General features: G+C 55.7%; 2 protein-coding genes across 6 annotated transcripts; one reads left to right on the top strand and one right to left on the bottom strand.

Moving 5' to 3' along the window:
- The first annotated feature begins 172 nt into the window (after positions 1-172).
- On the top strand, positions 173-6,953 carry SLC26A10P (Solute carrier family 26 member 10). Its single transcript, XM_087813886.1, has 18 exons — positions 173-515; positions 980-1,090; positions 1,570-1,727; positions 1,905-2,069; positions 2,344-2,496; positions 3,219-3,301; positions 3,450-3,597; positions 3,703-3,816; positions 4,485-4,562; positions 4,652-4,747; positions 5,153-5,259; positions 5,371-5,440; positions 5,513-5,626; positions 5,766-5,799; positions 5,879-5,961; positions 6,054-6,108; positions 6,225-6,331; positions 6,873-6,953. The coding sequence occupies exons 1-18, from the start codon at positions 173-175 to the stop codon at positions 6,909-6,911; spliced, it is 2,058 nt and encodes a 685-aa protein (XP_087670012.1). The 3' UTR covers positions 6,912-6,953.
- A 630-nt stretch (positions 6,954-7,583) lies between these two features.
- Positions 7,584-12,724, bottom strand: B4GALNT1 (beta-1,4-N-acetyl-galactosaminyltransferase 1). 5 transcript variants are annotated; one of them, XM_087813883.1, is made up of 10 exons: positions 12,507-12,724; positions 11,808-11,972; positions 11,572-11,678; positions 11,069-11,109; positions 10,741-10,921; positions 9,631-9,756; positions 9,328-9,518; positions 8,721-8,861; positions 8,205-8,445; positions 7,584-7,801 (listed from the first exon to the last, which is right to left on the bottom strand). In XM_087813883.1, the coding sequence occupies exons 1-10, from the start codon at positions 12,722-12,724 to the stop codon at positions 7,584-7,586; spliced, it is 1,629 nt and encodes a 542-aa protein (XP_087670009.1). The 5 variants fall into 5 exon arrangements, with proteins under 5 accessions (XP_087670009.1, XP_087670008.1, XP_016079920.1 ...); XM_087813882.1 differs by having other exon boundaries at positions 8,205-8,484; positions 9,658-9,756; XM_016224434.2 differs by having other exon boundaries at positions 9,658-9,756.
- Between the last annotated feature and the right edge of the window lie 2,881 nt (positions 12,725-15,605).

Here is a 15,605-nt window from a genome sequence, read left to right as displayed (position 1 = left end):
ACACAGAGACGCCCCCTCCCCAAGCGGCAGCTCTTTCCTGCTTGTACAAGGTCCCCTGGAGAGGGCGCCCTCCAGGGCCGGATTGGGCCCTGCTTCAAGGAGGCGGGACTCGGGGCTAGCCGGCGGAGGGCTATTTAAGACTGGGTTGGAATTGGATGTGGCCAAGGGCAAAATGAGTGGGCTACTGGGCGCCAGGACCTGCTCGAGCCCAGGAGAGGCCTCCGACTGTAAGTCCCCACTGGGCGCCAAGCTCAGGGAACCTCTCACGGAGGCCCGGTTCGAGCAGCTCTTTGGGGGCGCAGAGCAGGAGCGGGAACCACTCGCGGGGTCCCGCTGGGCCGGGCTGTGCAGACTGTGGAAGCGGCTGGCTCGCGCCTGTTCGGGACCGGGGGCGTGGCGCTGGTTGCTGGCCCGGCTGCCTCCGCTGCGCTGGCTGCCCCACTACCGCTGGAGGGCCTGGCTACTTGGGGATGTGGTGGCTGGAGTGACCGTGGGCATTGTGCACGTGCCCCAGGGTGAGCGGCCCCAACACCACCCTGTTAGGGGCTCGAGCTCTAGAGGGTTTCCGGGAGACCCAGGGGGCTGGGAATCCGGGAGCGAGGTGGTGGGTGACTGCGGTTGAAGGTTGGGAGACAGCGACCAGAGACAAGCTCTGGGTAAGGACTGTGGAGCTCCATCAGATCCCCACCCCCAGCTGCCCTCATCTGCGCAATCCTGCGAGAAGTCTCGGACTCGTTCTGGCTCAAGGAACTGGAGAGAAGCACAACGCCTGCCCCCCAGGACTCCGCCGACACGGATCTGTGACTTTGTCCACCCAGAGACCTCCCACCAGGCCGTTAACCCCTCAGTTCCCTCGTGAGACAGGGTTTAGCGTCTCCTTGCCAGCCTCTAGGAGCGCAGGAAGGGGGCAGCGTCCCGAAGATGGGCACCCTCCATCCCTCTACCCCAACAGAAGATCTTTCCTTCCACCTCTCCCCAGGCATGGCTTTCGCCCTCTTGACCTCAGTGCCCCCAGTGTTCGGCCTCTACACGTCTTTCTTTCCCATACTCATCTACACCTTGTTGGGCACCGGAAGACACCTGTCCACAGGTGAGTGACCCAGTGACTTCTCCGTGGGGTGAAATGAACCGGGCTTTGAGGCTTCCACTCTCCTAAGCTCCCTAGCTCTTATTCCCCAGCTCACCACCGTTCCCCTGCCATGACCCTCTGACCTAGGCAATGCTTCTTAGGGGTGCAAAGAATTGGGGACTTTTTTCTCCCCATGAAATTTGGTTAACATTTCTGGGCCTTGGAAGAGGGGAGAAGAGATGCGCAGTCACCCGAAGGAGCACGCAGTCCGCGGGGTGTCTGCAGGAGGGGCAGCGATGCAGCCTGGGGACAGTTTTTGCCTGCAGGTGCCCTCTCCTAACCTCCCTCACCACGTGTTCTCGGCTTCGGCACCGGCTCGGACCCGTGGTCTTCACCCGGGCAGCTGCCTTCTAGGGAGCGAGGTCTGACGGCCGCAGCCTGGGCCGAAAGCGCCCCAGGCGGCACAACTGGTAATTTCTGCGTCTGTTCTCCGACCCTAGGAACGTTCGCGGTGCTCAGCCTCATGACGGGCTCGGCCGTGGAGCGGCTGGTGCCCGAACCCCTCGGGGGGAACCTGAGCGGAATCGAGAGGGAACAATTGGACGCTCAGCGGGTTGGGGCAGCTGCGGCCTTGGCCTTTGGGAGCGGGGCGCTGATGGTGAGGGAGGCCTCTGGGGGACCCACGCGGGGGGCCCGGGGTAACTGGGCCACGGGAAAGGTGGGACGAGTCTCCCGCGCCGGCCGAGGGCGGAGAGGTGCGAGGAGAAGCCGGCGCACTGCGCTCCAGCTGGCCCGCTCCTCCTCGGGCGGTGACTGGGCATCTTCCCCCTCGCAGCTGGGGATGTTCGCGCTGCAGCTGGGTGTCCTGTCCACCTTTCTGTCCGAGCCAGTGGTTAAAGCACTGACCAGCGGGGCCGCGCTGCACGTGCTCGTTTCCCAACTGCCGGGCCTTTTGGGGCTGCCCCTCCCGCGCCAGATCGGCTGCTTCGCTCTCTTCAAGGTGGGTCGGGGAGGGGGGACCGCGGTAAAGAGGCTTCCAGCGGTCCCGGGGGGAGGGCAACCGGAAAAGGAACGAAGGACGGGTGGAGAGAGAGTGTGTAACGGGGCGAGGGGGGCGAGGAAAGGTTAGAACCAAAAGCCTGAATGGGGGTCGCCGTAGGGGTGAGACGCCCTGATGGGAGCTGGGAGAGAGAGCCTTGCCTGGGTCTGGTGGATCTGCGCGGGGGCCAATCGCCTCTGGCTCCGGGCCCTCTGCTCCCCGCCCCTGCCCGCAGACGCTGGCCGCTGTGCTGACCGCGCTGCCCCGGAGCAATCCGGCCGAACTGACCATCTCCGCACTCAGCCTGGCGCTGCTCGTGCCGGTCAAGGAATTGAACGTGAGATTCCGAGACAGGCTACCTACCCCGATCCCAGGGGAAATCCTCATGGTGAGGACCGCTCTTGGGTACCCGCCCTCTGCACCTCCCAGGCCCTGCCCACCCCGCAGGAACTGGCCGCTGCCGCCCCCTAGTGGAATGCAGAGAGGTCACAGCCCAGAGGTCCTGCTTACACAAGTGCTTTCCTAGGCTTCTTCCTAGAACACTTTGACCCTCCGGGATCCCCACCCACACACTTCCACTCCTCTCTCGGAGTCCGCTCTACACCTCTTAGAACGCCTTCTTCCTCCTTACAGCGCTCCGGTGCGGTGTCGCTCGCCACAGCACCTCCACTCCTGCCTCTCTCCTTGCCTGATCATTCAGCTTATTTCCCTTCCCAAGCCCACCTACATTTCTCTTTCTCCCCAAGTAAATAAATGTTCCAAATCTCCAGATACCTTATATATCCCCAGACATAGCCAAACTTCCCTACTTAAAAATGGCTCAGTTTTGCCTCCAGATACCCACATCCCTCCCCCATAGGCTCCCCCCTTTCTCCTACCATCCATCTCTCTCTCCATAGCCCCAGGTAGGTATCATTCCTCGTTTCATCCCCACCCTCCTTCACTCTAAATTAGTTGTCAGGCACCCCTCCCAAACACATCCCAGCTCCCCCAGTTGCTAGGCTCCTGCAACCACCTAATCCTGCATTTTGATCTTCTCTCGTGTTGAGCCCTTCTAACCTCTGCCCGGGGCCCATTTCCTTCCATGCCCTAATATGCTCTCTTCTCCAGGTGCTCCTGGCCTCCGTGCTCTGCTTCACCTCTTCCCTGGACACAAGATACAATGTCCAGATAGTGGGGCTGCTGCCTGCAGGGTAAGAGAATGAAAGAACAACACCTTTCTCTTCTCACGCCTCTCTCACCCAATACCTCCTTTTGTCTTGCTCCACCCCTTTTCTTCTGTCTTCCCTAGAATCCTTGTTATACCCAATCCATCCTTACCATGGATCCCTCTCTCTCCAGATTTCCCCAGCCTCTCCTCCCTAACCTGGCTGAGCTACCTAGGATCCTGGACGACTCCCTGCCCATGGCGCTGGTTACTTTCGCTGTGTCCGCCTCCCTGGCCTCCATCTATGCAGACAAGTATAGCTACACTATTGACTCCAACCAGGTGTGACTCCGACTGAGGACTCCAACCTCATTCAGGAGACAACTCCCCAATGTTCCCCCCTGCCCATGCCTTTGCCTCTCTCTTCATCTCGCTGTACCTCCCCAGGAGCTCTTTGCGCATGGTGCCTCCAACCTCATCTCCTCACTCTTCTCTTGCTTTCCCAACTCGGCCACATTGGCCACCACCAGCCTACTAGTGGATGCTGGTGGGAACACCCAGGTAAGAGTGCACCCCTGAGTGAGGAGAAAGGGCAGGGGAACATCTGTGTGTGGGTGGTGATGGTGGAGAAACCAGTGACTGCTATGTGGAGGAGGCTGGGACTCTGAGGGAGGGGAGGGCATCGTCTAGGTAGGAGAGAAAGAAGGGAACCAAGTTCCATGAAGACCTTTACTATAAGCACTGACAAAGTTTATGGCGCCCCCTATGTGGTTCAAAGTAAAAACAATACTAAACTGTAAAATAAATTTGAGAGACAAAATTCTGACTTTTTTCCATAAGGATATTTTCATTTGAAAAGAAATATCGCATATCAAAATTTCCCGATATTTTTATATTTTTGGTTTCTGTTACTTGGTTGGTGCCCTAAGCATGTGGTTAGCCTGTTTTTAGGGTAATCCCACAGTGGCTTTTAAGATGGAGGTGGGTTACAAAAATAGAGAAGTTGAACTTCATCTAGGGGAGACTAGTGAATGAGGCATTTAGTTGGGGGAAAGGGAAGGGCAGGTGTGAATGGCAGACTATCACACTGAGGAGTGAGGAATATCTGTGTGGAAGGGGATTTGGGAGGAGAGAGACTTTCGAGGAAGATGCCAAGTGGGCAGGGAGACCACCTCTCACAGGAGGGTGGGTGAGGTTCCCTTTTTGCTTCCACTGATCCTTCCCTCTAGCTGGCAGGCCTCTTCTCCTGCATAGTTGTCCTGTCAGTGCTGCTGTGGCTGGGACCTTTCTTCTACTATCTGCCCAAGGTAAGGAGCAGAGGAAGTGTGGGTGTGCCTGGGAGGGGTGGCTATATTCCAGAATATTGGAGTGGTTAGTTCCTGTCCTCTGCCCCAAGGCTGTCCTGGCCTGCATCAACATCTCCAGCATGCGCCAGATGTTCTTCCAGATGCAGGAACTTCCACAACTATGGCGCATCAGCCGCATGGACTTTGTGAGAAATGGCAGCATTACCAGATTGCCCCCTCCCATTTTCCCAGCATCCCCAGCCTCTGTCCTGGATCAAAGCGAATTGTCCTGGTCCTAAATTCTGTAACCCACCCACCCCTAATATGCATACCTCTTAATACCTTTCCTCCAAAACAAGGTGAAGGGTGGGGTTTGAAGCCCTGCAGACCTGACCTTTTTTAACTCCCCAGGTGGTACAAGGTCTAGGGTCATTACTTTTGGTGTGTATCTGCTGCTGGGTTAATCCTATCCCTTCCTCTGTCTTTCTACCTTCTCCTGGGCCATCCCTCCCCATCACTTGCCCTGGCAGTCACTGCCCCTGGACCCTTTTCCTTAGCAGTGATGGCCTGGCATTTCTTCTGGGCATTTCACTTCCATCTGTGTCCTGCAGGCTGTGTGGATGGTCACATGGGTGGCTGTAGTGACCCTGAGTGTGGACCTGGGCCTGGCCATAGGTGTGGTCTTCTCCATGATGACTGTGGTCTGCCGCACCCAGAGGTGGGAGTAGAGATGAGGGGAGTCCAGGTGAGGGGAGGGGAGAGAACAGAGTGCTTGGGCTGACTTTTCAGTCTGGCCAGGCTGAGAATCTGACCCCAGCTTCCTGCCTAGGGTGCAGTGTGTGGCACTTGGACTAGCTGAGGGAACAGAGCTCTACAGGCCACTCAAAGACAGCCACAAGGTGGGTGAGCTACAGCCAAAGCAGGAAGGGAAGATTAGACCTGGATATTTCTCTGACTATCTGACCCCTTAGCTCCTCCAGGTCCCAGGGCTCTGCATCCTGAGCTATCCAACACCTCTCTACTTTGGGACCCGTGGACAGTTTCGCCGTAACCTAGAGTGGCATCTGGGGCTTGGAAGAAGCAAGGTGAGGGACTTGGTCAAAGGGAAGTGGGGCTTCTCTGCAAGTGGGAGGCAGGTGGGTTTCTAAGGGGGATCATTGTGCTCAAGGTGTGCATGTTCATTCTTGTGCCTCACAAGCGGTGACTACCCTTTCCTCCTCACAGGAGACTCCAAGGATAGATGGCCCATCTGATGCAGGTGAGACGGGATGACAAGGAGGAAGCTTTGGGCATAACCCATGGGAGCATCTGGGTACTCTTGCCTTCTCCCACCCTAGTTGCTGAGCCTGTCAGAGTGGTGATCCTAGACTGCAGTGGTGTCACCTTTGCAGATGCTGCTGGGGCCAGAGAAGTGGTACAGGTGAGGAAGAGGGTGGGTTGAGGAGAAACTCCCCTTATCATCTCATGCATACTCTCTGATGTAGGATTTAACCCACTGCCCCACCTCTGCAGCTGGCCAGCAGATGCCGAGACGCTGGGATCCACCTTCTCCTGGCTCAGTGTAATGGTGAGAGGTGTGGAGTATGGAGGGACCTGGAGACAGGAATGGCTGGACACTTGGGGCGGGAGGAGAGGACACATTGTGGACTTAGAACCTGAGAGCCTGACCCCCTCTCCACACAGCCTCAGTGCTGGGGACACTGACCCAGGCAGGACTCCTGGACAGAGTGACCCCAGAGCAGCTGTTTGTGAGTGTCCAGGATGCAGCTGCTCATGCCCTGGAGAGACTGGTGAGGGGGCAGTAGCAACAGGAGTGGAAGCCAGGGGGTACTGGGCTGTAGCAAGCAGGGTGCGAGGCAGACTAAAGATCCAGGCAGAGGGATTTGGGAAGGGGGCTGAGGGAGAAGAGGGAGGAAGGGGTGAATATGAAATGATTAGTTAATTTATCAAGACTAAGCCAGGGAGCTCTGGCCGGGTGTCTCCGCTGGTTGGAACGCCTTGCTGTACACCAAAAAAATTACAGGTTAGATTCCTGGTCAGGGCACATACTGAGGTTGCAGGTTCGGTCCCTGATCAGGGCACATATGGGAGGAAACCAATGGATATTTCGCTGTCACATTGATGCTTCTCTTTCTCTCAAATCAATAAACATATTCTGGGTGAGGATTTAAAATAAAGACTAAGCGAAGAGAATGGGCTCAGCTATGGATGAAGAACTGAGGAACTGAAGGTCCCAAAGGGGGTGGTGTGTCCCTCAGAGGACTGCCAAATCCTGGATAAGGAAGGGAGGGGTACTTAATCTATTCCTGACTTGTTCCTCCCCTTTTCCAGGAGCTCACTGGTCCAAAGACTTGCACAGTATGGGTCTGATCTGGTCACTTGGAGTATGGAAGGCCCAACAATATGTGTGTGAGGAGGGCCTTGGCTCCTGAGCCCCTTATTTAATGTAACTAATAAAATGAAGCTGAGAGCCTCTGGGATTCATAAAGTGAGTCTGGGTGTCTGCACACTGGCCCCTGGTGCCACCTTTCTCCATGCCCACAGTATTGCAGAGACACAACTAAAAATGGCTTTCACCTGTGTGTTCACTCGCCCTCACCCGGGCGGGTCACCAGTTCTCTCCATGGGGGTGGGGCTGCAGCCGATGCACAGTCCTGGATCCAGAGATGAGGGAGGGGATACAGCCCTGGGAATACACACTGGGGGCTTCCCCACCCACTCAGTCCCCAGGAGATGAGTGTTTCTACTTTAGGTTCTTAGAGTCCTTTGGGCTCTTTGGCACTTGGAAAGTGACTCCCCACCTCCATGAGAAGGGGTGGAGGGAGGACTTGGCACTGGCTGTGGGACAAGTTATGGCTCCATCATGCCCCTGGGCACTCACAAACAGAAGTGTCACCAGGACAAGCCCCTATTTGGGATCAGGTTCTGAAGGGGGTTGGGGACAGTCAGTGAAGTGGTCACTGGGTAGTGGGGTTGCTAGAAATTCCTGGCAGGGACAAGGAAGCAGGCCCAGCCTGACAGCTGGAAGGCCCTGTGTGGCCATCACTCCGTTGTCATGCACTGCAGCCGGTGTTTGAAGAAGAGCAGGCGGTGTTTGGCCACCTGACTTTCGTCCAGTGATCCTGGGTAACGGTACCGGGCATAAGTCTCTGTCCCAGCGTCCCTTGATATCCAAGGCAGCTTCAACTTGGATGCGTGATCCACAACAACATCTGAGCAGGAGCCCACCCGAAGGGAACCAAGTCCATCCAGGAAGAATTCTGGGGAGGGAAGGGAAGTACACAATGAAGGGTCCTGAGGGTGCAAGAGGCCAACCCTTAGGGAGAACTGAGATTTGAGGAATGGAGGGTGCACATGCAAAGACTCCATCTCTAAGGACCAGGGGAAGTGGCTGGGAGTGGGGTAGAGGTGGCGGTGACTGTGGTAGGGAAGTCCAGCAGTTGCGCTGGGTGTGATGGTTTCGGTGGTGTGTAGGCCAGCAGGCGGGAGCTCTGTCTCTTGCCCCAGCAGGTCTTGGTAAATCTTCGCAGACTGCTCTAGGGGAACCAGGCGGCAGTCGCGGGCTCTGGGGGTGCGCGGGGAGGAGCCCGCGGCGCCCTCCGCGCCCTGCTGCACGGAACCTCGCCTAACTTGGGAACCCTGCCAGAAGGGGGCGCCACTCACCCAGGTGCGCCACGCGGCTGAGGCGTGGGTCGAAGCCGACCTCGCGCACTTTGTCGGTGCGTGCCAGGAAGAAGTTGACCACGCCGTCGGTGACCACGCAGCCTGGGAAGCCGAGGAGCTTGTGGTGGAAGCCACGCCTTTGCCGGAGGCAGTTCCCGCGGCCCGGCGCGCCGGGCTCCACGCTCAGCAGCTGCCGGTAGGTGGTGGCGAAGCCGGAGATCTCGCGCACCGCGCCCCCAACCTGCCAAGAGTGGGAGGGTAGCACCAGGAGGGGCGGCGGCTGGAAGGGGTAGGTCTGTGCTCCGTCTGCCCCGCGCTCCCCCTCCTCCCTGGGGGTTCCCCTACCCCATCCTTTTCTGCTCTGCCCCTTCAGGACGGAGATAGTGCCCCGGGGTCCGCTTCCTCCTCCTCTCTTGTCCCAAGGGCTGGCTGCGCCCGGCTCGACTACCCAGCCGTAGTGTTAACCTCCTGGAGGCCTTTTTTCTCCCACCCCACATTCTACGGCCCCTCCCCTACCAGGTCCAAAGGCGTCCGTTCCAGCACGTCCACGAGCCTCTCCAGCCGCGTCCGGGCGGTGAAGATGAAGTCGTCATCCACCCACAGCACGTACTTGGTGGTTACTTGGGACACGGCCAGGTTCCGGCCTGCGAACCAGCCCTGGGGAAGGGTATGTGTGGTTGGTGAAGCTGTAGAGGTAGGGCGCACCCCTCTGCCACCGTTCCTTTTCACTCTTTATCCCTCTCAGCAGCCTTTATCCCCCTCCAAACTTCGAGTTCTTATGGATTGGGGGATCTAGGTAAAAAAATATAGGTTCCCATTGTCAGAGGTTCTGAGTCCGTGCTCAGGGGAGTGTTGGAGTGCATTTAATTCCTGCGTGCATTCGTTCAGTTACTTATCACGCACCCAGTAGGTGATAACCATTCTAAGAATGCAAGGCGAATAAAGTAGACACGATTCCTGCTTTTCACAGAGTTTACATTCCAGGAAGCCTCACGGTTAACAGGCACCCCGGTGATTTTGAGGCAGATAATCCGGGAATCACTACTCCGGAGCCTGCAGACTGAGCGCGCGCGCCCCCTCCCGGCGCCCTCGGGGGCGCGGTTCAGCCTGGATGGCTGCGCACCTTGCCAAAAGGCATGAGATAGTGCTCCACGTGGGGACCGCTAATGATCTCTGGCTTGTCGCTGTCGTCGGCGATGACCACAGTGACGGTCGGGTAGAAGCGGCGGATGCTGGCGATGAGTGCTCGAAGCCGATTGTAACGAAGGAAGGTCTTAGTGGCAATGGTGACCAGAGCGCTAATGTTGTACTGGGCTGGGGGTGAGTGGCAGGGTTAGGTGCAGACAAGGAGAGTGGATAATGTGGAGCAAAACGACATCTTCTTCCCGACAGCCCTCTCCCAACTGGCACCCCACCGGGGCTGCACCCAGGTCCCTGCGTGCATAAGCCTTACCTCCCTGTGGTAGAGACCCAGGTGGGTACAGCCGAGGGTTGGGGGGGTGTCTTATATGAATGGTGAAGGCTGCTTCATGTCCCTCGGTGGAAAACCGGACTGGAAAAAAAGGACATAAGATGTGGAACAGCATTCTCTTTTGAGTAAATAAATATTTAAGTGCTTATTCTATGTATCACCTTTCTAGGCCCTGATGGTCAAGAACACAATGTTCTTACCCCCATGGAACTTACATTCTAACCGATGGGAGAAAGACAAGAAAACATTTAATGAAAAGCTAAGCTTTATTGAGCATTTACTGTGGGCCAGGCACTTTTTAAGTTACCTTAAATATACAGACTCATTTAATCCTCACAATAGTCTTATTAAGCAGATTCCTACTACAGAAAAAGAAGGCACAGAGAAATTAAATAATCTGTCACATTTAGACAACTATTAAGCAACAAAACTGGGATAGAAACCTAATCAGTCTGGTTTCAGGTTAAGTAAATAAGAAAAGTTCAGATACTGGTAAATATTGAATAGAAAATAAGACAAGTAATGTGATAGTGAAGAGGAGACATTTGAGCTGAGATCCAGATGACAAGAAGGAGCCAGCCATGCAAAAATCTGGGGAAAGAGCATTCCAGGCAGAGGGAATGGCAAGTGCAAAGGCCCAAAGTGGGAGCAGGTTTGGTGTAGCAGGTCTTGGAGAGAAGCAAGAGGGCTGTTAGGCCCCTTTTGCTTGAAGTGGGAGTTTTGGGAAATAAAGCCCTTTGCCCTGTAGTAAGTGGTGGGCTGGGAATAGAGCTTGAGTCTTCTGGCTCCTGGGGCAGGTCACTTCCTAGGGCCCCCATGGTTGGCCTGAAGAGGGGACACACCCAAGGCTCAAGTTTCCCTCTGGCCTGCTTGGCCCCAGATGAACAAAGGCCTCTTCTCTCCCTCCCTGGCTCTGCTGGCCTAACTGAAATACCCATTGTGTGGCTGGGCAGCTCTGGTCATTGCCCGAGTGTCTCCCACACCCTCTGCCATTTGCCCAATCCAGCCTTTCTGGGTTCCCTCTGATTACCCAGACTGCCCCCACTTCCGCCCAGCACCTCGCACCTTTGTCTGCTGTGTTTGCCTGGTAGCTTCGGCTGCTATATGTGACCAGTTGCAGCTGCCGATTGAGTTGGTCCAGTCCTGGGCTGGTGAGGGTGAGATTTGGCTGCCCCTCTCCTGTGAGAGTCACTCCAGTCACTTCCCCTGCCACATCCCATGTGCCCAAGGAAGCAGTCAGGTTCACCTGGGAGTGGGTATTGGACAATGCAGCCTTAGCCCCCAGACCTACCTCTTGCCTGCTTGATTCCTCCATCCCTCCTTTGTCAGCCCTGTTTCTCTCCCAGCATTGATGATGCCCACTTGGCCTCCCTGCCCTCCTGTTTCTTCTCACCTGGTATACCTCCTGACCAGAAGCAGCCTGCAGGCTCAGCCCTGGGAGGAAGGAGGGGGATGAGAGTCACAGACTGCTTTGATCACTTTCTCATTCCTCTTTCATCACAGACAACATAGGACTTCTTTCCCTTCCCTCTTGCTGAGGCAGCTGGGCACACTAGGGGAAGTAGCCTAGAACAACTGATTTTTAACTCCTGTCCGTCAAAACAGTAGCTCTTCTATGGCCTCCCCTACCTAATCCACCTAACCTTTGGTCAGTCTGCAAAAAATAGATTCTATTCTCCAAACCTCTCCAGTTACAGTCTTTTGCAATTCCTGGCAACCCAAGAGTCCCTTCTGTCCCCATCTCCCACCTCATGAACCCCCTTCTGACCTCAAGTCCCCCTTTCATCAAAAGTTCCCTTCCCCCCACTCTAATCTTCCCTCATTCTTCCCCATCCAAGCTCAGGCTTTGCCACTCCCATAGTGGTTTAGGTCATCCCCTAGGACCTTTCTCCTCACCTGGCACCAAGATGCTCCTGAGGGGCTGTACCTCCACACCCTGCACGGGGTATTGTAGGGGGCAGTTGGCTGGGGCAATGAGCAGCTGGTCAGCAGCAGATTGGCTCCTGGCAGTGGAGGAAGGGAAGCACAGAGGAGAAGTCAGGAGGAGAGGGGCTCTCTCTCCTGTCCCACCCACCACCAGGCCTCCTACTGCTCTCCACCTGCAGAATCATGCTTTCCTTTCTTGCTGGTACCTTAAAAGGAAGGCCTGGAACTCCTGTTCCCTCAAAGCAGAGGCAGCCTTCAGCTCCTCCAGGTCAAAGGCCTTGGTGAAGTCAATGGCTTGGACCTGCCTCTGGAAGGGGAGGTGAAGGCTCCCCACATTGGACTCACAACTGCAGTTGTTTCCAGACAGCAGCCTGGAGCAGGGAGGAAAGGTCATCAGTGCCCAGCAACACAGCTCCATTCATCCCACCAAACAGTTACACAACATCCCAGACCTTGGCCCTTCAACCCTGCCCATCCAATATCTATCCCTTTAAACATTGCTCAGTAGTCCCCAGGAAGAGGGACCACAAATAGGATAAACTATTCCCTAAACTGGGATTTCATAGAGGTGCAGAACAGGGCCAAATTTCTAGGATTTCAGGGTTTTCCACCCACCATTCAGGACCCCACTTGGACTCTCCTTTATGTGGACATGATCAGGACATCAAAAAGTGTTTCAGGGACATTCCCTGACTGCACACCCTCCCTTCCCCATCCCCATGACAAGGTTCAGGGAGGGCAGACTTTCCCTTGGCCCCAGACCAAGTAGCTTCCTCTCCCTCCTAATTTACCCCCTGACCAGACCAGCCGGGAAAACCCAGGCATCAGAGCTCAGCAGTGGAAGAAACAAAAGCACCCCCCCCTCCCGTGAGAGACGCACTGTCGCCACTACTCCTGGCACTCACCCCACCACTTGCTCCTTGATCCTGACGGGGATGTGGGCATATCGGGGCTCAGGGGCGAGGTCTGGCAGCTCGGGCCTGGGGGGACCCTGCAGGGGCGCCCACAGCGCAAGAGGCACCCGGAGGTCCAGCGCGTCCCGGGTCCTTGCGTACAGGAGCCCCAGCGAGGCGCAGGCGAGCAGCAGAACCAGAACGCAGAGGGCCCTGCGGCCCAGCCGCATCCTGGGCGGGCGGGAGGAGGGGGGAGGGTGAGAAAGGTGAGGAAAAACACGTGGACAGACCCTTGCTACCCCCGCCCCCGCTTCCCGGGGCGCTCTCCCCTTTTTGCGCCAAGAGGTGTACAGAGAATCGTCCCCCTAACCACTCCCCTCGTCCCCCCGGCCTGTGTCTCGCAGCCGTCTTTCTTCTCGCCCTCTCCCGCATCTCGGTTTCCTCTCACACCCAAGGCCCAGCATCTTGATGAGAGGGACCTTTGGATGCGATGGTTTCCACGCGACCGCGCATAAGTAGAAGAACCCCGCTTTATCAGAGCAGCCGAGGTCCCCAATCCTGTCCCCCCCCCCCCCCCCCCCGCCGCCAGCTCCCGCATCCCCCCACTCCTCCGTCCGAGCATCACCTGGCCCTGGATGTGCTACAAAGGGCGGCTCCACACCTTGCCTGTCATGAAAAATGCAGAATCACGCCCGCGCTATAGGGTGCCCCGGCGGAGGTGACCTGGTGAGTGGCCTCGCGGGCACAGAGTGGACAGGCGACTGCGCCTCCTCCCACCTTCAGCTCCGCCCTCGCTCGGCCTGGGCACTGACCTGTCTAACGCTCTAAGGCCGCGGTAAGATTTCGATCCGGGCTGCGCCAGGCTCTCAGCCCGGGCCTGAGGGTCCTCATGGGGCTGGAGGCAGCCGGACGGTGGAGCCGAGCTGGAGCCCGAGAGCTTGCGGGATCCTCCTGCCTCCCCGGCGCGCCCGGCCCCTCCCGCCTCCGGACTCCCTGCGCTCCGTAGATACCTCGGCGCTGGGATGGTTCTGGGCGTTTCCTGCCAGGGTGGCGGAGGGAGTCAAGAAGCCGCCACACGTAGCTGAGATACCCGCACCTGGAACAAAGCCAGGGCTCCCCTCGATCGCTCGCCGGGAGGGCTCAGGCGGCTGCCGCGCTCTTCAGCTCGCAGCCCGGGGCGGCTCCGCTTCCAGGCTCGTTGCCATGGAGGCTTAGGCTGTGCGCCGGGAATGCGGGCGCCTTCTGGTGGGAGCCGAGGACACTGCGGGGGCGCGAAGCGGGCGGCGGGAGGTCCTTTTCCCCACACCCCTCACTCCGCCCCACCCAGCCCTTCGCCTCTGAATGGTTGGGGGCATCTCAACGCTCGGCCCCCAACGCCATTCTCTGCCCTTTTCTTCCAGAACCTCTTTCTCATCGGGATTGTAGGCGTTGACCGGTGTTCATTTTCATCATGAGCTTTGACATCTTAGTTTGCTAGTTTGTCTTTTGTGAGAGCTTCTTTCGTGCGTGTGTGTGTGTGTGTGTGTGTGTGTGTCTGTGTCTTAGGGTTCATCGTAGATCACAGAAACCACTCTAGGGGTTTATTGCTGAGTATTAGAGGGCTTACAGTGTGGCTTGGGGAATTGGTTTTTGCATGAGTGATAGTGCCTTACATAGGCTTTTGGAAGTACTTGGGGGCATTTTTGGTGGTCACAATGACTGGCAAAGCTGCTGGCAACTGGTGGGCAGCTGTCAGCTAAACTAAATGTCCGGCAATGAATAGAACAGGCCTATGCAAGAAAGACTTGACCTTCTGTTAGATAGGACAAGGGTCTCAAGACTCTGGGCCAGCGATTTTCAACCTTTTTCATCTCACAGCACACATAAACTAATTGCTAAAATTCTGCAGCACACCAGAAAATATATTTTTCGCCAATCTGACAAAAATAGGCATAATTGTGATTTATTCACACCGGATGGCTATTGTCGTGTTGGCTGCTGTCATTTTTAAAATTTGACAATCTCGGGGAAAAGAGTTCAGGTCCTGCATGTTTTAAAAATTCTTGAGGCATAGCTGTTGAAAATAGTTTGTCTGGGTCATTCTTACTAAATGCCATTCTTGCTAAATGCTAAAATGTAGCACAGTATTTTTCAGACATAAACAGGATAAGCTTCAAAGGAATCAACCCTGATAAGTGTAGCCAGTTGCAGAGATGAAATCAACATGTAATTGACCAAATCGTGTATATAAGCCTCCCTTCCTAGAGGCAGAGCTTTGGATATGCATCCTGTCTTTTTCACTTGCTGCAAGCAAATAAAACTACAACAACCAGGTCTTGTTTTTGGATAGAGCGCCCCAAGCAGTAAGCCTCTTGAGTTTGGTAACAAACTTATTGACTCAGATGGGACTTTTTATTTTATTTTTTTTATTTTTATGGGACTCTCTTAAAATAACTCCTTTTTGGCCTGGTGGGAATGCTTGTCAAAGAAGTCTAGAGCAGCGGCTCCTCGTCTGTGTCTCCACTGCTGGAGGATCTGTTCTATGGGAAACTCCTGCTTGGTGCCTGGCCTGCCTCCACAGCCAAGCAGAGTGGGCACCTGAACCTGTTTCACTCAGCGCTTTGGAAGGGATGCATGTAGGTCAGCCCCAGTGGCCACTTTAATTAGAGCTTCTATTCCCAGTTTGGGTATAGGGTTGTTGCAGAGATAATTTCAGTTCTGGTGTGTGCTTGGTTTCTGGTTGGTTGGGCAGGAACTGTCTCCAGGACGTTGTATTCAGGGCCTGAACTAGGTCTCACTCTGGAGGGTTGAGGAACACCTGAGGGGCAATCCAAGACATCCTTGGGTGACAATCTCTGGTCTGGTTGTTTTCTTGTCTGCTCAGCATAAGTTGGATTTTGTTCTTTGTGTGGACATTTGTGTTTGCCTTATTTGTCTTATATGTAAACGTGCCAGCTATGGGAAACTCAAATTTGATCCCTGAATGGAGCTCCCTTGGGGTACATTCTTCAGAACTGGATAAAGAGCTCTGTTTACTTGATTTAAAGAAATTAAGTGCTTATATAAATTAAGAAATATAGCAAATAGGTCAATGGTAGGAAGCTACCTGTCCTGTCCAAGGCAGCCTTGTTG

The sequence above is a fragment of the Miniopterus natalensis genome, chromosome 2 (assembly GCF_054644295.1).
Source record: "Miniopterus natalensis isolate mMinNat1 chromosome 2, mMinNat1.hap1, whole genome shotgun sequence".
NCBI classification, from domain to species: Eukaryota; Metazoa; Chordata; class Mammalia; order Chiroptera; family Miniopteridae; genus Miniopterus; species Miniopterus natalensis.
Note: the sequence above shows the minus strand (reverse complement) of the source record. Positions and strands in the feature narration are given on the sequence as shown.